The following is a 24,117-nucleotide window of genomic DNA, read 5'->3' as shown; positions in this document are numbered from 1 at the left end:
CTCTCTCAAATCAGCCATAAGGTACAACTTCGTGGCTTGTCTACGTTTCTTAATCAATATATATAGAAGAAAATAGGACGATTCTACAACCATTTTTGATTAGGACAACGCTTTTTGGCTTCTGATTTTTTGTTTGAAAATTATCGGTGAGTTTCTTTTTTGGGGCCATGATTTGAATTGAGAAAGGGGGAGGAAAGTGATATTTCTCAAACTGATTTGAAGTTTATATTAATTTTAATAGTTTTTTTTTTTTTTTTGAAAAAGTGGATAAATCACATCCATTAAAAACAAGAAACCAAACAAGAGTAACAAAAAATAATCAATAAGGTTCATAATAGAACCCCCAAAAGAGGGATACAACGGACAAAAGGGACCACCAGGAGTGGTTACAAACGGAAGCAATAGAAGAGAAAACCAAGATAAAACCTAGAGGACGGCCTTTAGAGAAGGACATAACTACCAAAGCTACATCTCACCAGGGTTTGGGGAGGTCTCAGGGGGGACGCTCTGTGTCACGTCCCTCGATGAGAGAAAATCAAGGCTGCGCTTGATTTTAGCCACTGGTTCCTCTAATCTAGCCTTCTTCGAATCTAGAACTGCGGAAAACCAAAGGAGAAACAAATGAGCAATTTTCAAAATAATGGAATTATCTGGAAGCCAAACAGAATTGAAAATGCGCGCATTTCTTTCAAGCCAAATATTCTAAGTGATTGCTTTTGTAAGCAAATCCCTGAGAAGACTAAGAGGCTTCCGGATGTTATTCCTCCAAGCCCCCCACAGGTCTGTTACAGATAGGGGGGCATTCCTTAGGCCCAGCAGCTGGCCAAGGAAATTACAGATGGATGTGGCAGCAGGGCACTGTAAAAGGAGGTGGTCTGTGGGTGCAAGGCCCTCGAACTAGTTGTCAAGCCAAAATAGGGTGGAGGCCCCATCTTGCACAATGGAATTCAGGTTTTTCCTAAACGCTGGCAAGACAGAAAGAATGCCATTCCAAAAGAAGGACCTTCTAGCGCAATGTTTATGGAATAAATTCCAATAAGGAAAGTGCCAGAAGTAGTTAACGCGGAAGTTAAGTGTCCCACACCACTGCTTCTCACTGCTGATTTTCCACCACCACTTACCAAGCAGGACGTTATTAAAAGTGGTTAAGTTTAGGATCCCCCAACCTCCCTGTTTTTTGGACCTGCAAATCCTTGACCAATTGACTAATCTCATTTTCGCATGCTGACCATCAGGCCCCGACCAGAGAAAATCATATCGAATGGCATCAATCGATTTAGCAACCCAACAAGGCAATTTAAAGATTGACATCCAATAAGTTGGGACAGCGGAGAGCACAGAGTTCAAGAGAGTTAGTCGTCCACCAAGAGAGAGTAGTTTGGACTTCCAAGCCGCTAGTCTACGACATACTTTGCTAATTAAGATTTCCCAATCTTGTCTTCTTGGGCGACCACCAGAGATCGGTACACCCAGATAGGTTAGAGGCAGAACTCCCTTACTGCATTGTAATGAATTAGGCAGATGGGTAGGAAGCTCCAAATTTTTCTGGGTTGAATACAGGCATGTCTTGCTGAAATTGACTTGCAGCCCAGAGAGGCCCTCAAATAAAAATAGGATTAATTTAATGATACGCAGATCCTCTCCGCCCCCTGTTGTCATAACAAGGAGATCATCTACAAATTGAAGGTGGCAAACTCTTTCGTTGTCGTCCCCAAGAGCAATTCCATGAAGGATCCCAGAGGCTAGGGCGTTGTTAAACATGGTGCTAAGGACGTCCATTACCAGGACAAATAAGAGTGGTGAAAGAGGGTCACCCTGTCTGAGTCCCCTACGGTACCGGATATACCCACACTGGGACCCATTGATCAGAAAGGATGCTTTAGAACTCGAACGGATGGACTAAATTCATCCAGTCCACTTGGCACTAAAACCACGAGCTCTAAGCAGATCAATGAGAAATTTCCAATCCACCGTGTCAAAAGCTTTTGTGAAATCTACTTTCAGGATCAATCCTGGAAGGCGATGCTTTTGCATAAACAAAATAAACTCCTGAGCAGTGACAATATTGTCAATTATGCACTGGCCATTGATAAAAGCCGATTGTGTTGAGTCAACTAACATGTCAATATGCCGGCTAAGTCTGTTTGCTAGGACTTTTGACACAATCTTCAGAGTTGAATTAATTAGGCTAATGGGGCGGAAATGAGATGGATCTTCAGGTGTTTGGCATTGGGGGATTATGGCAATGTTTGCCCAATTAATTCTTTCAAAATTAGCATTCCCCAAATAAAAATCCTCACAGAGCTTAAAGATGTCTACTTTGATAATTTCCCAAAACTTTTAGAAGAAGAAGATTGAAAAACCATCCGGCCCCAGAACTTTATCTGGTTTCATCCCAAATACTGCTACTTTAATTTCCTCATGAGTGAACGGGGTATCTAGCATTGTCAAATCATTATGTGCTTTAGGACCAAGAAGGTTAGGCCAATTAATGTGGAAGCGGTGTTCCTGGGTTGTACCAAAAAGGTCCTTATAGTAGGAGGTGAAGGAGTCACCCATCCTACCAATATCCTCCACTCTTTGATCCTCGTGCCGGACCCAAGGGATAAAATTACGATTCTTGCGACCATTGGCCACAGAGTGGAAATAACTTGTATTCTTATCCCCCTCTTTGAGCCAGGTGACTCTGGCCCTTTGCTTCCAGTAAATCTCTTCCTGTTTAAGGATGGTGAACATCTCCAATCATAAATCTTTGTCTTTCCTAAGTTCATCTTCCGTGAGCGCTCTGGACTCCCTGGCAGCTTCTAATTCCCCAAGGTAATGTAAGAGTGCCAGTTTTTTCAGATTGATTGAGCCAAAATCCGTCTTCGCCCAGGATTTAAGATACTCACGAAGTTTCATGGTTTTCTTTGCAATTATAAAGGCCCCACAACCATCGGGTTGCGGATGGTCCCACCATTCCTTGATTAGGTCAAAGAAATTGTCCACAGAGCACCAGGCTTGTTCGAAGCGAAACAGGCGAGGCTTAGGAATATGGACTCCATATTCAAGTCAAATAGGAACATGGTCGGCCCCTAGTCTCGGAAGGCAATTTTGGATAACCCTAGGGAACAACTCCATCCAATTAGAGTTGACCAGGAAGCGATCAAGTTTAACCCAAATCGGGTTAGCTTGTCCATTGGTCCAAGTAAATTGTTTCCCGAAAGAGGGCGGCTCAAACAAGTGGAATTCCCTGAAACTCTGCTTAAGATGCCTAGCGTTTGGTCCATATACAGTAGTGCACAACCAGACTACGTTTGAGATTCTAGTAGTAAATTCAATAGTCAGAGTATATGTCCCCTTAAACCTAACATTACCAATAAAAAGGTTATTATTCCATCCAACAATTATCCCTCCAGCAGAGCCAATCTCAGGGACAAAAGAAAAATGGTCTAAGCGAACACCCCAAATTGATTTCCAAGTAATGGAATTAATTGAGCTAAGCTTAGATTCCTGGAGACAACAAATGTCTGCATGGTGAAGCTGTAGAAAATCTTTAACTAGGAATCGTTTAGAAGGCATTCCTAAACCTCTCACATTCCAGGAGTCAATATTCATGGGTAAAACAAATGATTTCCTAACAACGCGGGTCCTGACCCTGAGAAGGCCGTCATATCTCCCAAAGGAGTGTTATGAGATTCAAGTTTGCGAATATGAGAGAAACAATTATGTTTATGAAGAACATGATCAAAAGTTATACCACATGCAGAACAATAATTCTCCAATTGAATATCCGACCATTCAGTAATTAAAAGAGGAATTTAGGGCGTACCTTCTTCTGGGGTAGAAGTAGTAATGCCTCTCTTTTTTACTGATTTGTGTGGTTGAGGTACAAATCCCGCTTCTTCATTCCATCATGAAGACGGCTTCTTTTTCTGCTCACTTCTTCTGGTTCCTTGACCAGGATCATCTAATTGCCTAATGTGAAGTAACCGATTGATTTTCTCCCCAAAGTCAGACTCAGAGTCATCAGTGTCCTGACTAGGCTCACTAGCAATATCTGGGTTCAATTCAGGGTGAACAATATTTGGTGAGATATTTTCGATATGATTATTACCTTCCGAAATCTACATTTGGTCAGAATGGGTGTTGTCTTCCTCAATGGAGGACCAAGTGTGAAGATCTTTCGAAACTTCTCCCGGTGCTAGTGTCCACACTCCATGAATGTAGACCCAGTTAAAATTTGGGGGGAGATTAAATTTCAAGGGTGGTTTTGAAGGATCACGAAAAATGTCCATGCTCGTTAGGGAGTCATCATTTAGATCAAGAGAACCAACTGAGGGATCCGCTACAGGTTGAGTAATATTTAACTCAGCACAAGACCCATCTTCAATTAGCGGCCCAATTGGTTCTCTAGGATTGTTTAAGTTAAGAATCTGGCCCAAATAAATATTAGTTGAATCCTTCTCACCACACGTGGCAACCATGGTCTCAGTTGCAATTAAAGCAACCAAGGGGCTCCCAGCTGTCACCATCTGATTGGTGTTTGGCTGTATTCCGACAACCTCAGAACGTAGGCCAATGGAAGACTATTCCATTGTCGTCTTGTCTCCTGACATCCTCGACCAATGGGGGATCGACAGCGCTCACTAGAGAGGGTACGGAACCCTGAGCCATACATACTGTCTCCCGACCATTAGACAATAGTGTGCTTACACTGGAGTTGGCCGGAGGTGCGAAGCGCTCAGTACACGCGTCGGCGATGGAGTTAACTGGCCTGTTCGACGTACGCACGATGTCCCCGGGAGCTGAGCTCACCGGTCGGGACCCTAATTCAATTGGAAGTGACGAATGGACCCCAGGAGCAGTGCTCACCGGCCGGGCCAGCTTCTCATTCTGGGATGACGAGGAAATTCTGGGAGCGGTGCTCACCTGACGGGTAAGTCGGCCATCATGAGGACTTGCAGATGTCTCCAGAGCAGCACTATCCACTCGGCCCTCCTGTGGTTGCATCCGGGGTCTCCACCTGGTAATGCCGTCGTTATCCTGTGAGCGTCGCGCGTCCAACCTCAACGCATCCGGTCTCTTCTTCAACAGTTGTTGGTCTGCTTCCTGCTCTAAAATAGCCTTCCCATTCTTATCAGTCCCATATGTCAGGTTACCATGAAGCTGCTGTTGCTGTTCAAATATTGGAGTGGGTCTCTCAAAAGCAAGGCTCGCCTCCGTGTAGATGAATTTCTCCAGGTCCTTGCGAAAGATGGGGAAGGGCAGCTTGTTATCCGTTATAAGGACGATGAATTTCCTTATCCCAAAGCTGAAGGAGACCTCATGAGGAAGGATGATCCGGGGACGGCAGCGCACGAGGACAGAGAGAAAGGCCTTGTGAGGCTTGTTAGGTTGTGGGATCGCCACCAGTTCACCGATCGGCCGCAGCAACTCCACCAGCACAGTCCACGTACGTCCATGCATACAAAGGTAAGTTCCAGATGAGCATGACTTGCCCCTTCCCAACAGCAGTGCCCACCAAACCAATGTCCGCTGTCCGTGGAGCGATGGAGAAGACACAGGGACCCAGCTGTGAAGGATGACTTATCTCACCAATCTTACTCGCCTTCACTGTTTCCTCTTCACTACTGAGTGTAGCTAGATATGAGTTTCCCCGGTATTTAATGCTCCCGGCAGGAATTCAAGCAGTATCTGTCCGTTTGTTTGGCTTGAAACAACATCCAGAACCACAACCTTGGCGAGGTCTTTTCACAGCCTTGATGACTCTTGCGAGTAAGGGATGGACAAGGAGGCATGGTAAGGGTGGGTACGATCCACCGCTGGGAGAATTCCACTTTTGACACTTCCCTCCTATCCTCGACTGTGTCTCTTTCCCTCGTTTTCGGACGAGCTCGCCAGTTACGTGGAGAAGACAGAAGCTCAACACGACAGTTAGCTGCCAAGTGACCCGCGCCACCACATCGAATGCAGGTCAAGAGATGCCGGCATTCCGATGTCTTATGTGTTGTTCTAAGATAATGGCCGCACTTCGGGGGTGAGCGAAGACGCTTGGCGCCCTTCGGGCTGGGAGGATTGGATGGGGACGAGGGATTTCCATGGCTAGGACTTCGGCTATACCCACTTCGGGGGTGAGCGAAGACGCTTGTCTTATGTTTGATGTTCAAGTTATGGTGTTTGATTGACTTTTCAAGTGGTTCTTGTCTAGACTGGGTTCATTGCATAACCACTTCTTGACTATGAGATGCATGTAAATCATTGATCTTAGGGTTTATAACTATTTGCATTCAATGGTTTTGGTCCATTACAACTAGTTTACATCTCTCTGTGTATTTAGTATATTCAGCACTATTAGATACTGTCCTTCAATTCCGTTTAAATCTGTCTTTTGAGATATAAACTTGAAGCATATAAACTTATTCGATGGTATGTAATACCTTCATTTGAGCACATTACAACATAAAGAGTCTGAGGAACAAGTTAATTAATTTTGATGTTAATCAAATACTTTAATAAACATAATTCAAGTTTAGCTCTTGGTTGGTTTTGAGAAATGAGTAGTATATTGTTCAATACTGATAGTATTAGATTCGGATTTTTAGAAATATTATATATTTCTTGAAGTTGAATATCATGTTAATGTTATTTCTGATCAAGAGATGTGATCATAATAAGTTATAAGCATTGATTATTATGATTGCATATGTTAAATTTATCATTTTGCAATTTTCATACTTGCACTCTATCATAATAATGAGTTTTGTTTAAATGTAGTGATTAACCCACAAGATCTTTACACTATCTTCTCTTTCAAAATATTTATTGGCACTTGAAATAGTCTTCAAATTTGAGCATAGTTTGTATTTTTTTGCAAGTTATTCAATATATAAAGTGATATTTAGTGGTATGAAAACATTGCAAATCTCTTAATAATTATTTCAATGTCCATGCATGATAAGAATACTTGTAAATTAATTGTAACTATTAGAAGTGTTAAATAGTGTTAAATATGAATGGACAATAACTATTATAGGTTGTCGTTAAGATAGGATGTCCTTATCCTCATGTGTGTTTATCAACCCATGATCTGAATGGTCCATTATTTATATTTTGCTAATCAGAAAACTTATATGAAGTAACACAAAAGGTAAAAAGGTGAAAGGGAACATACCTGGCTGACATTACTATCAAAATGGATGGGCCAACAAGTGCTTCAAAGAGTCAGTAGATCAAACCCTGCAATCAATGAGATTTGGTATGCAATGGGGAAAAAGTTAGTAACATAACCCCTGGAAGTCCAACTAAGATGAGGACCCATTCAACAAGGGGCCATTTTGATTAGACGATGTAGGTCGGAAATGAGCATCACACAGGACCATCCTTAGCAGAAGCAATGCTCATGTGGGGGGTCCCTTTTCACAAACTCTATAATAGTAGCAAACTCTAGAAAAGTAAACAAAGTGGAAAACTAGGAATTTAATTTGTAATATATAGACTGAAAAGAGATGCTCAGCTGTAATATATAAAGCAGGAAATATAAAGACCAAGTGCTCAGAGAAGATCATCAATGGTAATTCCTCAAATAAGAGTAAACCTCAAACTTCACACATGAGACTGGTCTTTCTATTCATGTAGAAGAACAACTCATTTACTCTAGCTACTAGGCCTCTGTCTTACTACCATGTAGCATTTCAGATATGTTTTCAGCCAAGTTGAAAAAACAACGCACTTACTATGTAACTACTAGCTATTTTTTCATGTCTCTAATCAATAAAAAAAGAGTACACACAAGTTGTGACCAGAAACATCTCCCCCTGCTTTTGTGATTGAACCCATGTAGGACAATACCCTTTATTTATAACTTTTCTCCTTCATACATAAATAGAATTCAGGTCTGATTAAAAATAATCAGATTAAAAATAATTAAAAAATCAATTAAAAAAATCAGATTAAAAATAATCACATTTTAAAGGTCGGTGAACAGTGCACCTTTTTTTTAAAAAAAAAAATCAGGTTAAAAATAATTAAAAAAGAAAGTCAATTTTTTTTTATTGAAATATGGTCAATTTTCATTAGAATGTTTTTTTTTATTATAAATTATTTATTTTATATATGGAGTTTTCCATTTGCACATTATTTTTGTTTAGTTGGGAGTCAAGAAGGGTTCACTGAAGACATCTTCTATTTTCTCATCTATAGGAGAAGGGTTCACTGAAGACATCTTCTATTTTCCATTTGCATATGTTAATTTGTATTTTTGGTATGAATTGAATGTTGGATCATTTGTATGGATTAATTGTATTTTTGGTATGATTCAAATGATGGATTGTGGATGCTTGATGAGATAATTTTTTTATGGATCATTTGTATTATTCGTATTTGTATGGGTAATTTTTTTATTTGTGCAATAAATTGTGCAGGTTGTGTGAAAAACAAATTTAGTAGCTAATAGCTATGATAATCAATAACAAAGAATAGCGACGGATATTCCGTTGCAAAATAACAAATGATAATGGAAATTCTGTTGGAAATAGAAAAATAGCATCGGAAATTCTGTTGCTAATACATATATTGCAATTGTATAAGAAAACAACAACCAAAATTTTGTTGCTACAAAAAACTAACAATGGAAAAAAAAAATCCGTTGCTAAGAAAAAACAACAACTGTAATTCCGTTGCTACAAGAAAATTAACAATGGAAAAAAAGACCCCGTTGCTAATAAAAAAAACAACCACCAAAATTCCGTTGCTACAAGGGAAATAGCAACGGAACAAAAAGAAATTCCGTTGCTAATAAGAAATTAACAACCAAAATTCCGTTGCTACAAAAACAATTGCAACGAAAATATAATGAATTTTGTAGTTAATGAGGGCATAGCAACGGATTTCATTAGAAATAAGATAATAGCGACGGATATTCCCTTCCTAAAATAAGAAAAAAATATTGTTGCTAAACTAACACTTTCCGTAGCTATAAAAATAATTGTAACCGAATAGTCCGTTGCTAGGCAACACTAGCGACGGAAATATAGCAACGGAATTTTTTGTGAACCATAAAAAAATGAATATTTTATTATTATAATAGCGACGGAGTTCTTGTGTTTGGCAACGGAATTATCCGTCGGAACAACATAAGAAATAACAACGGAATTTTATCATACTGACAGAATTTGAATAGCGACTTGGGAATAGCCGTCGGAATGATTCCGTTGCTAATTCCATTGCTAAATATTTATAGCAACAGAAATGTAGTTCTTAGCGACGGAAAAATCCGTTGCCTATCCCTGGATTTCTTGTAGTGCTAGATTTCTTTTTTGTCACCTGGATCCAGTCTCCGGTCAAGTCATCCGCCTCCTTTGAGTCTTCCATCCCCGAGACTCCAGATATCTCATTCAGGTTGTCTTTGGGGGGAGTCACCGCCTGTGCGAAGGAAGTGCCATGGCGCACTAGACCACTTCGAACTGGGTGACGTACTGGTGCCTTCGCCGATCCCCACCATGAGAACGGAAAGGCTGTCTTCGGTGTTGGCCGTTTCTCCTGCCACCGTGACTCGCATCGCGAGCTCCTCCAAAGCCACCATGGCGGTTCCCCATGAGATCACCGTGCAGGGAGTCCATCCTGGGTTCGCCGGAGATCACCAGAGCTCCCCTTCTAAATCATCATCTCACCAGTAACATAATTTCACCTGACATGCTTCGTTTTTTAATAAGTTTTTTTATGGTATTTATTTTATATATAAAAAATAAAAAATTTTGAACTAAGATAAACTTTTGGAAAGTGGACTTATATATAAAATTACATTTCTCCACCTATCTCCACTTGGGATGGGTAAACATGAAAACACACTTTTGGTAATTTTTTAACCTAACAATTATAAATGATTTTTAAAAAAAATAATAAACCAGAAGTAGTTTAAAAAAATATAATTATTTGTATATATAATTGGATCAGAGGTCATATATTCATTATCTTTAATTAATTATCATTGGATCTTCAAACTTGCTTTAATTTAGAAGCTCCGGAAGTTTAATTGATTTCTTCCATAGCATTTGATAATTTTATACCGATGATGTATGATCATTTCTTTTGAGGTCTTATTTTATTTTATTCAAATTTATTTTGATGTTATTCTCTTGTAGCTTTCTTTCTAATTTTCAATATATATATATATATATATACATATACATATATATACTTTTCTAGCGACTAAAGATCGCTTGGCTGTTTTGGTTAGTGATGTATTAAGATATATATAATAATATTGTTCTCAAAAGAAAGTTCCCTATTTATAAAGAAAATGTTAGGAATTGATGATAAAGGATTAGAAAGCAAAGACTATTGAAGAACACTAAAAAAACAAAAGGAAGTACTTATATTTCGTATTTAGTGGTGAAAACCTCTCACTAGCCCAGATGATTAATTAATTATAACGAAATAAAGGAAAACATACATGAAATGTTTAATATATAAAACAAATATTATATTTGTAGTTTTTTTATGAAATACAGACAAGTTGCACGTGTAAGAGATTTACACAGGTGTAGAGTTAATATTTGAAGTTCGAACTCTCTTTCTCTGTACCAATAGACCAAAAGGTCATTGGTTAGATTTGCATTTTTTACCTAGGTAGTCAGAACCGGACCGGACCGGCCGGTCCAACCGGGTTGAACCGGACCCGGGCACTAGGCCGGTCCGGTTCAGCTCAGAAAACCGGGCAATGGAAAACCGGCCATGAACCGGGAGAACCGCCCGGTTCAACCGGGAACCGGATGAACCGGGCCGGTTCTCCCGGTTTTAAAACTTAATTAAAAAAATTAAAAAAACTTAAATAAACTAGCCTAATATGATATTAGTAATATGAATATCTTATATTTATATCTAATTATCTATTGTATTATGAATTAATGATAATCTAATTAATAATTATCTTATGATTTAATGATTATTGATTAATGATTCTTATCAACTTATTGATTATTAATCAAGCCTTCAAGCCTTGATGAGATTAATATTATTTAGTGTTTCATATCAATTTAGTTTAACTAAATGTTGTTAAATGTCGTGTTTTGAATATGGAATCAATACTTGTTTGTTTCATAGGTTGTGTATTTGATTTGAAAATTAATATAGGATGTGTATTTGATTTAAAAATTAATACAATATTTAATGTATTTTATTTTATATTTTTATTTATTAAATCCGGTTCGACCCGGTTCAACCCCGGTTGGACCTTTTGACCCTTGAACCTTGACCTCCTCCGGTTCGAAAGTCCGGTCCGGTTCTGCTACCTAGTTTTTTACAATACACCTTGTTTGAGGAATTCAAATTTTTGATAATATTGAAAGAAACCATAAAAATCTTAATAGACTACCCAGCAGACACAAAGAAACTAATTATGAATATATATCCATATATGTAATTAAGTGGCTATTTAGTTATCACTCGCGGAAGTGAACATAAATTACACTCCTAGAAATCTCATTGAATTTCAGACAACATGGCAAATTATGCTCTCTCAAATTAATCCTAGCCTTCCTTTTTTTTCACAGAGGAATGAAACTTCTTAGATGGATTGTTGATGTAGTAGCTAATGATGGGTTGTGTTTTTGAACTGAATCATGTTAGTTTGTGTTGGGAGTTTTCCTTTATTTGTCAGTTGTGTAGTTCTTTTGAAAAAAGAAAAAAAAACTTGTTTAATTTGGTGCGGAAATCCCACTTACATTCCAGGGCTAAACAAATTACAGTAAAATTTCAATAAATTAATATTCTATAAATTAGTAATCTCGGTTCAATAATATTTTTTTTGTTCCCAACTTGGGCCAACATGCTAAAGTAATAATTTCACTAAATACATAAGATAATCATTTTTTTTAAAATTTTTTAGGTTCCAACAAAAATACAAATTAATATTTATTAAATACATTAAAAAAATCATGCAAATTCATAACATTGAATTAAAATAAAAAAAAACTACTTCTATTTTCAATTTTTTATCATAAAATATGGATCTAAAGTTATTTGTTTCTTCTGTTGGTCAACTAAATTGAATTTATCCCTTAATTTTTTGTAAAGTGCACACCATTTTTAGCGTATATTTGTTATGTTATAGCAAACAAAATTTTAAGATTTTAATCGATTGGAAATCCTTCTTCGGAGAAATATTTTATACAATATAACTATTATCTGGATGTTGATCACTATCAACTGGCATATCCATGACCTTTTGAATAATCTCTTCATATATAAGTGATTCCATCACAATATCGTTTTCGCTATGATAGTTCAAAATTTATTCAATATCAATTACATGTCAATAATTAATGTAGATACATTCCTTTTCATCAACTTACTCAAAAGCCATTTTTTCTTCTGATTAGATTTTGCACTTTTGCAATAGGTGTTGTCTTCATAGCAATCTTCCAAGTGTTATTAATAAAATCAATAGCACCCGATATGTTAATTTCTGAGAATTTGTGGCTCAACCCAATTGTATAAAATATAAAAACTCCCTTTAAAATATTAATAAATATTTATTAATTAATATATTAATAATCGCGTATAAAACGATAGTTCTTCTTGATGCCAAAAGTATTATTTTATATAGATTTCACTGTATAACTCAGCTAGTTTTACAACATTTTCAATGATAGTGTAAAGAGCAGTAAGGTGAAATGCTCTAAAACCCCACTCTTACAATGACCACCCCATCCTCAAACTCTCACCACTTCATTCAGTCCTGATTTTCGGAGCAAAGAAGAAAGAATGATGTGGTTGTTGCTATATGTTTTCTACTCTTTTCCCTTCATTTTTGTTTATCAATAAATTGGAAGTGATGTGCTTCATGCATTTAACACGCAATCTTATGCTATGTTGCTTGATTTGATTTGGTACTCCTGAGTTACATTAATAAGATCTATCTATCTATATATATATATATATATATATATATATATATATATGTATATTTTGTGGTTCATTGTTTCACTGTGTTGCAATTGTCCTTTGAGTACCTTCTTTCTTGGATCTGTTAGAGGGCCCATATTCTTTAGACCCATATTGTTTCAAAACATTCCTACTAAAGGTTTAGTACCACATTGCCTAGCTACAAGGAATTCATCCACTTTATATATAGTACTATTCATTATCCTTTAACCTTGCTTTAGTGGTTATGCTCTCTTACGCGCAGGCGCAGGGGTGCAAATTTCAGGATTTGGATTCGGAAATTAGTTTAGAAATTCTGAACTCACGTATTGAGATAAAATTTGTTCAATATCTGGCCATAGTGCAGTAGTTGTTCTTGTTTTCAATGCAGTTTTCATTTTTACGTTGTCTCTAATTTGATGTCACAATAGCAAGTATCAGACCTATTTTAAAGTTATTTCTGGCAAGTTTACTTATATACAAGGGTGAACAGTAAATACTGGAGTTATTGGAAATGATGGGGTTAGATGATAGTCCCATTTTGGATAAAAATTAAGTGTAAGAGCTTATGTAGTTCAAGTTGGGTCACACCAATAACCTTGAAGTTTTGGAAAATTGGCTTCATTTGAACAATCATAGCTCAAGTCATTCAACATAGCCCACTAACGCAAAATCTAAAATCCAACAGTATTGGCTTTCTAGGGTTGAAAATTTTCAGTGCTTTTGAAGAAAATTTGTAGTTTTAATGTTGTGGGTTATTGTTTTTTGTTGATTTTTTTGGATCTGACTGACTTGAGATGTTCTGATAAAAAAATGTGGATTATATGAATTATGTTCTCTATGAATCTGCTTAAAATTGGTTGATTTTTAGACATATTTTCTGATTATGAATTTACCACCGGAATGGAACCATATGAAGATATTTTTTGTCTTATGATCTAGTATGCACTTTGTTCTGGACTGGTTGAATGCTTAGATGAGATGTATATGCAAAACAAGGCAAAAATTTTCTGTGAATTGCAGCTATCATTTGCTGAAGGTGTTGCTCCTGAATGAAAAATGACATCATTCAGTGAGTTAGTTTTTGGTTTGTGTGCAGTGAGCTTAGATGCTTGTTTTGTTCTTTTCCAAATTCTTCATGATCTTAACAATTATTTTGACTTACATTGTTGTGAGATGCTGAGAGCCAAGAGACAATTACATTGTAATAGATTAGAATGAGTAGCTGATTAGCCCAATTTGTGGATATTCATTTCCTTTTTCTTAGAAATGGTGGCTGCTTTTGTCCCTCAAAAAATTGTAGATTGACTGGATGTGTTTTTCACAATTGTTGTCTAGAATTGATCTGAGGCTCCTGTTTTTACTTATTCTCATGCTATGTTACTTGTAAATTCAGACTGGAACTTGGCAATGGAAATTTCAAGACAATGCAGTGAATGTCTATTATGATGAACACAATGTCCAATTCCAAGAACATTTTTATGATACCCACAATCTCAGATGTAACCATTGTAGATGAATGTAGAATGGTTGCTAAAGACATTGTTACGCGAAAGTGGGGAGACTGATTGGCACATGTACAACCATTGTTGATTGGCCTGGTTTGGGCTATTCTGATCAACCTTAGCTCAATTACACTGTTGATGTCATGGAGAACTTCCTCATTCAATTTATGAATGCATTATGCATCTGGTAGTCAGGTGAAAAATTTAGGTATGTGTTCCTTTTCGTTGAAGGTTGTCTGTACAGGTTTGATTCGTACATAGTTATATGTTTTTCCGTGCTTCAAAACCTGGCTATGTTATTGCAGAATGTCTGTGTATTGATATTAAACAGTGGTATGATATTTAGATGAGGCTTCATTGCTTCATCCAGGGATATTACATGAGCTATATATTCTGATGGAATAGTCTGTTCATATCATCCCCGCAACTTAAGCAGGTGGAGATTTGATAGTTGTGGGAGGAGGATATGCAGCAACTATAGCACTCCGGGCTGCTGGTAAAAGGCTAGTTAAGCCATCTGCAATAGTAGCTGCTGCCCCTACTTGGGCTCGCCCCTTGCCCATTGACCATTCTATTTGGTTGTAGTTCTGACATGAAATTTAGATATGTCCAACTCCTAATGTCCTAATACTTACAACTAGCTTGAATGCGATTATAGATTGACATGCCTTTTCAGTTTTGTTCGGCTATATTCAGCCGACAAATTCCTTCTAGTAGAATGTACGTTAAGACTAACATCAACTGAAGATGTTCAGAGTGTGTAAAATATATATGCACTGAGAAAGGTATCCAGTCTTACAGATTTCCAGTAGGTTAAGCAATTCACCAATTGTCTATTTTACTGTGTAAATATTAATTGTTCAATGAGTTATTTATGATGCAATGAAGACATTTCTGCAATTGCCCAATGATACCATTTTATTGATTATTTGCATAATGCTTTTAGGGTCCATACCATATTATTTGTTAAATATTATTTCTTATGCCTCACATTAGCTTTTGTGATCAGTATATAAGCGTGTCAAACAACAAAAGATCCCACTGGATTCTGTTCTTGTGTGTGTATAATACTATAATATGATGCCTCCACATCTTGATCATCAAATGTTCAACTACGGATTACTGAGAGCCACTCATCTGCTGACGTCGTGTCAGGGGACCAGTTTAGCCTGTGCCTACAGTGCCTTTGGTCCAACTCCGGTGTCCACCAGGAATACCCAAAAACCCAGCTTATGCATAGCTTTATTTGGCCATGGCTCACATCCCCCATCCACATCGGATTAAATCTTAATAAAAGCACCTATGACCCACACAAAGGCTGTATCCATATCACAAAAACTGAATTAATGGTGAGAGTTAGCTCGCCTATCTTTCATATGCACATGATAGCTTCTTTTTCTAACTGATGTAGGACTAATTTTGATCTTATGTTTGCATCACACACTCACAAAGAGAAAAGGTGCCTGGTTTGTCCCATCTGCTTTCCTCACCAGCCTGCTTGATCCTGTCCAATCCCGGGAGGAGTTACTTAGTCTATTTGCTGAGCTAGACAAAGAGAAAGATTCTCATTCTAGTTGTCTCCACAACAAACTCACCCAAGCTATTCAAAGCCAAGATGGATGCTCTGAAAGAAGCCAAAGGTGTGACCAAGTTTGTCTAGATTCCTGGTGCTCTGCTCCCTCAGGAGTTGCCGACAAGCTCTACAAGTTCTTGCATGAATACTTTGTATCAAACAATATGTAACAGCAGAAGCAGATGTTATATACAAAAGCAATTGTACTTGATATAAAATAAATATGAAATAGTATGATTAGAACAGCATAAGGAATGGTATAAAATTGAGAAACTTCTTTCTTCTCTGTTTTTGGGGTGTGAACGGAGGAAAGAGTGAATGTAATTGTTACAAAATTAAACTAGGCATTCAACCCGGCTTCGCATCGGAGTTTTTAAAATTTTGTGAAAAGTTTTGAAATAATATCATATATAAAATAATATAATTAAATAACTTTTTTTTTTTTATAAAGTGGATAAACCACAAATGCATTAAACAAAGGGAGTAAATACAAAGTACAAAAGGTAAACAGACCATCCACTAGGAGTGGAAACAAAAAGACACAGACAGACAAGAAAGACGCATACCATGAAAACTATTGTATATCTTGTATTTCAAAAGTTTTATAGACATTTATTGCATAAATAATTATGTGTAATTATTATTTTTTAATTATTAATATTATATGTAATTATTTTATTTTATTTTTTTTTGTAACATTTAAGTTTTTATTTGTATTACTTAAAATACTCTCGGAGTAGATTATATATCTACTTTAATAGTATGTATAGATAATAGAGTCTGATATTTACACAAATAATTTTTCTTATATAAGTAATAATATGTATTGTTATAGTCATTTGAATATATAGATTCGGTGTGTAATTCCACCCTCCATAACAGATTAATCTCAGCATTTGAATGTTGAGCATCATGGTGATATTTCCATTAAAGAATTGTCATAGAGTTGTTTTAAATCTAAATCAATCTAAATCAACTAGAACATAAATTTTAATGAAAAAAAAAAAGACATATACAGGGAAGTAAGTCCTTAAACAGATATTTTCCTGTGCAAGTAATTGAAGTTACCTGATATGACGTTTTCTGTTATCTATTTGAGAAGTTTGTTTTCTGCAATGGAATATTCACCACTGTGTGCAATTAATGCTTAGAGCCACCACCTACTTAACCACTAACTAATTAACCATTATTGACATAAAACATGCCTGAGAACTGAGAAGGCGGCCATCCCTCAAACACCCATACGTTCATCAACTAGTTTTCTAAAATGGGAAGAGCACATCAGTGTCCAATTAATTAAGCAGTTTAAAAGATTATACCCGCTACACACAATTGACTAAAAAGAATTTAGCAAGGCAGGATTGTAATGACTTGCCTACAGCAACACAGAACTTTTTGTTACGCTGTGGTGGAGATCTATTCTTACTAGAACTTTTGTAATATTTTCGGCCTCATTAAACATTTAACTGCAATGGTTGAGACTTAATTTTTTTTGTGGCTTAGCTTAAGACTTGAAGCCGGGATATGTGGGAACTCCTCATTAAAATCATTTTTGTAGAACATCTAGCAACAGAGAAAAACAACTGCATATTTAATGAAAATTTAATAAATATTTAATCAGTGTCTCTTTCCACCACTTTTAATTTTAATTAGAATTGATTATATATATATATATTGGCTCAGCTTAAGACTTGAAGCCGGGATATGTGGGAACTCCTCATTAAAATCATTTTGTAGAACATATAGCAACAGAGAGAAATAACTGCATATTTAATAAAAATTTAATAAAAATTTAATCAGTGTCTCTTTCCACCACTTTCAATTTTTATTAAAATTGATCTTTATATATATATTTTGTCTTTTTTGCCCTAATTTCCAAATGTTGATGTTTGGCTTCTCTCTGACAGAGGACCTAATTGAAAATTCTTTACTTTCTTGATTACAAAAGTAGAGGTCCTGAATTGATGATCTTTTTAACCGATTATTTCTGGAAGCCTTATCCTACCTTCTCATTTTTTTTTTCTTACCATTATAGACTCACCTAGCTTCTCTAATGGTTTTGTCCGACTCAAACTTTTTATATATATATATTTTTGTCATTATACTCCGACATTTTATGTATCTCTTTTTATTTTATTGTCCATATATTTGTATTTGTAATTGTTTTCTTTCTTATGCATATTTGATGATTTATCTATTGTTTAAAAATTCATTGTGAAATAAAGTATAGCAAACAAATATATTATTTTTAATAAATTAGGATTTACCTATCTTTTTAAAAAAAAAATCGAATTAAGTGTAAAATTGAAGAGTAGTTAGATGAAGAATCCAATAAGATACATCAAACCATTATTGTGATTGTGAGTTTGATCATACATTCATGAATTATTGTGATTGTGGGGTTCTTTAAAAAAGATGAGTTAGGACACATGATTTTCCACGAAAGATGAGTACACATGAGGCCGATTTTCGGATATGTATGCACTCTATTTAAAGCATACTTTTTATAATTAAATTAGTTGGCCCTACGAGTCCAACCCCATATTAATGCACTCAATTCATCCTGTCATGCTGCTATCTTTAGTTTAAATTATTTATCATACTTAAACTTAGCACAAAGATTATAGGTGCTACTAAAATTTTTAAATTTTAAAAAGAAATAATATGATAGAACAAATTTATTTATTTTTTATTGAAATTATTTACTCCACTCTTTATATAAACTTCATTAAATAAAATTAGTGAAATTGGAAATTATAATTAATGTTTATAAAATTTTTAAAATGACAATTAATTTGGGGAAAAAACCCTGAAATATCAAATATTTTGAATAGAAATGAGTATTATGCTTGTTAATTTTGATTCTTAATTAAAATCACCAAATTGATACTCCAATGTTCCAAATATTGTTTTTTTTTTCTCTCTTCTTTATTATATCTTAGGGAATGATTGGACAAAGATCCCACTTGGAGTGGGTATGTTGTGCTATGTTTATTAAATTAATCGGGAAAAATTTTCATAATTATCAATACATTTTTTAACTTTTTTTTAATTCAAAAATAAGATAATCTTATTGTATATAATTTGCTCCGAGATCTGTAAACTGTATTAAGTTATGATTGATTTTGTAATATCACAAGAAAAAAAGCCTGGATACTATATATAGTTCATCAATATATTTATGAACGTTAATTTTATTGTATTAATTAATGGTGTTGAAACGAGCGTAATTGAATTTTCTAATTTTATTATGATTTCATTCTTAAAAAATGCAGCTGTTATTTTGTATGCTTGGATAAAAACTACTTTAATTTTTTTTTGAAATATAATCAATTAAACTTTAAAGTGTATAGCGTAGTTGTATATATACGTAGAATATAAAAATTATATTCTACCAGCATAGGACATCATGAAATTTTTTCTTTGGAAATAACAATTTTGTCTTAAACCCCATTACCATGTGGCCCACGTCAGTGGTTGGCGATCAACTCAAATAATTTTTTTTTAAAGATAAATTACTAATTTATTAAAATAAGAAGTAAAAACAAAATATGACAAAGGAAAACTCACAAATACACGATCAACTCAAATAGTTAACATTGGTTAGGTTTTATATATAAAATTAAGGTTTTAATTATGAAAAATAAAAATAAAAAAGTTTTTTTAAAAAGGGTATGAACAACAGTTGTATTAGAATCGCAAAACAGATAGTAAAACATAAACTAATTTTAATAACTGATGTTAAATTACAAAAGATAATAATATAATCAACGACTTTTTGATTTATAATTAGTACCGGTCTTCTGCATAATAAAAATAAATTTTTTGTTATTATTTAATTAAGATTAAATTAATAAAATCGCCTAATCAAGCTTAGTGTTACAATGAAAAGTCTAACCAAATGAAAAATTGTCAAATGTCCTACATTGATGGCTGGAAAGCACTGTTACTAGTGGGGGATAACTTTAATATATAGTTATATTATTATTATTATTATTATTTCGGCTGTCATCTTTCACTTCATAGCCGCCAGGCCCGGCCCACGGGGTCTCTCTCTCTCTCTCTCTCTCTCTCTCTCTCCTCACTCACTCACACAATACAACAAATACAACAATTAGTTAGTTAGATGAGAGCTTAAATGGTCTCATAGTTCTTGTCTATAACAAGCTCACGTGGCACGATGAAACACCACACCATCTGCACCTGCATCTCATATATAACCGAACCACACTCTCTCTTGCCTGACTCTCATCTCCTTTCGTCTCAATTCTAAATAGAGAAAATTAATCTGGTTAAAATGGACTGGCCACCACGGTGTGACAAAATTGTGAAGAAAGGTCCTTGGACTCCAGAAGAGGACATAGTTCTTGCTTCTTATATCCAAGAACATGGACCTTGCAACTGGAGGGCTGTTCCTCCAAACACTGGTTCGTATCCATGCATATCTTTGTATGTACATATATATATATATATAGACACTCTTGCATGCATGATGTATGTATATCTTTGTATTTAATTTGATCAGGACTTTTGAGATGTAGCAAGAGCTGTAGGCTGAGATGGACTAATTATCTGAGGCCAGGAATCAAGAGAGGCAACTTCACTGATCAGGAAGAGAAGCTCATCATCCATCTCCAAGCTCTTCTTGGTAACAGGTGATCTCTACTTCTTGTTCACAATACTTTTTTTTTAAGTATTGGCATGGTTTATATGTAGATATATCTAGTATTTAATTATATATAAAAGTGAATGAATGTAGATGGGCAACAATAGCTTCTCATCTCCCTCAGAGAACAGACAATGACATCAAGAACCACTGGAACACTCATCTGAAGAAGAAGTTGAGCAACTTGCACAACTATGGTGACCATCAGGCCATCGTTGCTAAAGGACAGTGGGAGAAGACGCTGCAGAAAGATGTCCACCTGGCTAAAAGAGCTTTTTCCGAAGCTTTATCACTTGGCTTGAAGCCATCCAGCTCAGTCCAATGCTCTTGCACCAAACCACCATTCTCACCATCCTATTCCTATGCATTAAGCACTGAGAACATATCTCGGTTGCTTCAAGGCTGGATGAAGAATGACTCATCAAAGTCTGTGCCTATCAATCAATATGAGAAGAAGTCTGCAGACTCTCTACCTCAACTGCCACTACAGTCACCTGAAACATGGTTGCTAGATGAAATTGCTGGGGAGGTCATGAATGATATACTCCGAAATAATTAAGTTGTTCTCAAGGTAGGTGATTGTGATAAATATGATTGAAACCATTATTGATTCCTCAAAGTTTAGATATGGACAGTATGTTCCGCATGATAAATAATATGTTTGTTATATGTATATATTAATATATATATATATATATATATATATATATATAACCAACGTGCAGTGTTTCACTGGATCTATAAAGTTAAGATATATATAACATGACAACCTCCTCTGGCTGCAATAAATATATAGGACAAATTCGTGGCTGGCTTATGTTTCGTAATCTATATATATATATAAGAAATTAGGACGATTCTACGTACAACCACTTTTGATTAGGACAACCATACTTCATTACTGCTGGTTTGAAAATTCTTGCACTTTTCAAATAAGGTCAGATATATATTTATAGGTTCTTATTGCTTTCTGTTTTGTGCAAAGGGATCATGCTACGTTTTTTGCAAGGTTGTCAGACCCGGATTAGTCCAATTAGTTCAACCAAAAAAATTGAGAATCGGCCATGTGACCGGCCTTGGTATATCTTATTGAACTGGGTATGAAAAAACCCGGTGTTAACCCGGTGACCCAGGGGTTCAACCGGGAACCGGTTGACCCGGCCGGGTCAATCGGGTCACAATGTTTAAATTTTTTTTTACAATATTTAATAATTTATTATTATTTTCTCATTAAAAACAACAAAATCGTGTATATGTATTAATATTAATTTATAATTTATAATCAATAAATAGAATTACAATATATATATATATATATATATATATATATATATATATATATATATATATATATCATAAACATACCAACAAAAATTAATATTTAAAAATAAAATCTATTAATTTGTTATGTACATACTTTCTAAAATTTAAATTTATTAAAAAAATAAAACAATAAATGAGTGTTACTTTATTATAAAATATAAAAATAAAGTATTCTAATTAAATAAAAAATATAAGAATTTAAACGAAATAAAAACTCAATTGAGATATAAGAATTAGTGAATTAAATTTCTTATTTATTTTAACAAAATCAACCAATACACAAACAAATAAATAAATAATGCCGAGAGAAGTTCGATAATTATATATTAATATATTAAATTTGCAAATATTTAAAAAAAAGTAAAAATAAATGACATAATTAGAAAACACTACTGTATATAAGGTCATTTATCAATTTAAATATCAAATTTGAGTAGTTTTTTATATTATAATTATAGCTTTAATATTATATTTACTAATTATTAATTATTATAATATTTTTTATATTTTATTATTGACATCTGTTCAACCCTGGTTCGATCCGGTTGAACCCATTGACCCCTGACTCTTGCGCTTAGCCGGGTCATTGTCCGAGCCGGGTCTGACAACCTTGGTTTTATGATACTGTGATTTGCATTTTCTCACAACAACCTCCTCACGGGATGTGTGAACATGAAAACGCACACATGTACTTTTTTATTTACATAAAAATATAGCAAAGGAAGGAAGAACTGTAATAGTCAAATGATTTAAAAAAAAATTGATAAACCATAAAGAGTTATTACTTATTTGGATTGATGTATAAATTGGATCACAGTTCATATATTCATTATCTTTATATTGTTTATGGATCTTCACCCTTGTTTTAATTTAAAAGCTTTGGAAAACCAATCAATTTCTCACCTTGATAACATATGATGATTTTTCCTTGACAAGGGCATGAGTTCACTACAAGAAAAACAGGAATTTGGCACGATCTATTTGGCACGGTTTTGATTCCGTGCCAAATTTATCCTGAAAATTGGCGCGAAACAAAATTTAGTGACAATGTTGTCGCGGTATTTAGCGCGATTACTAAATCGTGACAATTTTATCCTGATATTTAGCACCATTTATGTTTTTCAGTCTAAAATTTAGACAAAAAAACCGTGCTAACAACTAGTGACAAACACATTTATCGCGATGTTTGGCGCGAACGATCCCTAAAGCGGTCCCAAAACCATAGCAATGGGTCCATGGCTTTTTGGAGCGGTTTTTAGCACAATCGGCCTAAGCCGTGACAAAAACCGTGACAAACGTATAATCGCGCTATTTGTCGCGGTTTTTGGCACTGATTACTACTAGCATGTCAAAAACGTAATGATAGAATCCGTGGCATTTAAGCGCGGTTTTGGCGCGGTTTAGGGGATTGGCCGTCTCAAACTACCCGTAAACAAACGCGTCATGCATTTATTTGTCGAGGTTTTTCGATCGAGCTTAAGCGGGTGCAGCAAGTACTGATGGAGTCCGATGGTATTTGCGCGGTTTTTGGTTTTCGGTGCCAAATCTGCTCGTGACAAACATATACCTTTATTTGTCGCGGTTTTTGGCATGATCGAAAGCTACTAGCGTAGACAAACCGTGACAATAGAATCGCATGATCTTTAGCGCGGTTTTTGGCAAGGTTTAGGGTTGAGCCGTCGCCTGGTCAAACTTTCATGCTCATTTGTTGTCGCGATTTTAGCGCGATTTAGGGTTGGCCGTGCGAGCAGCGTAACTCGCTATATCGTTGTTATCGCGGTTTTTGGCGTGATCGGCCTAAGCGCGACAAAAACACTAACTAATAGAATCCGTGGTATTTGACAGCGGTTTTGTAGCGATCGACCCTAGCCGTGCGCCAAAAGTGACTAACGCTACATCATCATTCGTTTTATCGCGGTTTTTGGCGCGATCAGCTAGCCATGCCAGAAAACCGTGACAGATGGAGTCCGTGATATTTGGCGGCGGTTTTGGCGGTTTAGGGTTGGCCGGTACAGCTCATACGACTCATCATCGTCTGCTGTCGCGTTTTTGGCGTAGATCGACCCTAAAGGCGTGCCAGCGCGTGACGATGGAAGCTCCGTGGTATTTGGCGCGGTGTTTGGCTCGGTTTAGGGTTGGCCAATGCC

The 24,117-nt window shown here is 35.6% G+C and overlaps 2 protein-coding genes and 1 pseudogene across 2 annotated transcripts; 2 read left to right on the top strand and 1 right to left on the bottom strand.

The window, feature by feature from the left end:
• Window positions 1-465: 465 nt before the first annotated feature.
• Window positions 466-1,779, bottom strand: LOC120260270. Its single transcript, XM_039267708.1, has 2 exons — window positions 1,122-1,779; window positions 466-596 (listed from the first exon to the last, which is right to left on the bottom strand). Exons 1-2 carry the CDS (start codon window positions 1,777-1,779, stop codon window positions 466-468), a joined length of 789 nt encoding a protein of 262 aa, XP_039123642.1.
• A 12,393-nt stretch (window positions 1,780-14,172) lies between these two features.
• On the top strand, window positions 14,173-15,036 carry LOC120260269 (annotated as a pseudogene).
• A 5,219-nt stretch (window positions 15,037-20,255) lies between these two features.
• LOC120261885 (transcription factor MYB30-like) lies at window positions 20,256-21,285 on the top strand. The gene is made up of 3 exons (XM_039269892.1): window positions 20,256-20,408; window positions 20,507-20,636; window positions 20,741-21,285. Exons 1-3 carry the CDS (start codon window positions 20,279-20,281, stop codon window positions 21,204-21,206), a joined length of 726 nt encoding a protein of 241 aa, XP_039125826.1. The 5' UTR covers window positions 20,256-20,278; the 3' UTR covers window positions 21,207-21,285.
• Window positions 21,286-24,117: the final 2,832 nt, after the last annotated feature.

This window comes from Dioscorea cayenensis, chromosome 5 (genome assembly GCF_009730915.1).
Source record: "Dioscorea cayenensis subsp. rotundata cultivar TDr96_F1 chromosome 5, TDr96_F1_v2_PseudoChromosome.rev07_lg8_w22 25.fasta, whole genome shotgun sequence".
Taxonomy (NCBI): Eukaryota; Viridiplantae; Streptophyta; class Magnoliopsida; order Dioscoreales; family Dioscoreaceae; genus Dioscorea; species Dioscorea cayenensis.
This window is presented reverse-complemented; position numbering and strand designations above follow the sequence as displayed.

Coding starts and splice junctions, on each gene's coding strand:
- LOC120260270 (XM_039267708.1), bottom strand. CDS start 1,779: ATGGACGTCCTTAGCACCATGTTTAACAACGCCCTAGCCTCTGGGATC. Junction 597..1,121: donor TTTTAATAACGTCCTGCTTG/GTAAGTGGTGGT, acceptor GGTTTTCCGCAG/TTCTAGATTCGAAGAAGGCT.
- LOC120261885 (XM_039269892.1), top strand. CDS start 20,279: ATGGACTGGCCACCACGGTGTGACAAAATTGTGAAGAAAGGTCCTTGG. Junction 20,409..20,506: donor GGCTGTTCCTCCAAACACTG/GTTCGTATCCAT, acceptor TAATTTGATCAG/GACTTTTGAGATGTAGCAAG. Junction 20,637..20,740: donor CAAGCTCTTCTTGGTAACAG/GTGATCTCTACT, acceptor GAATGAATGTAG/ATGGGCAACAATAGCTTCTC.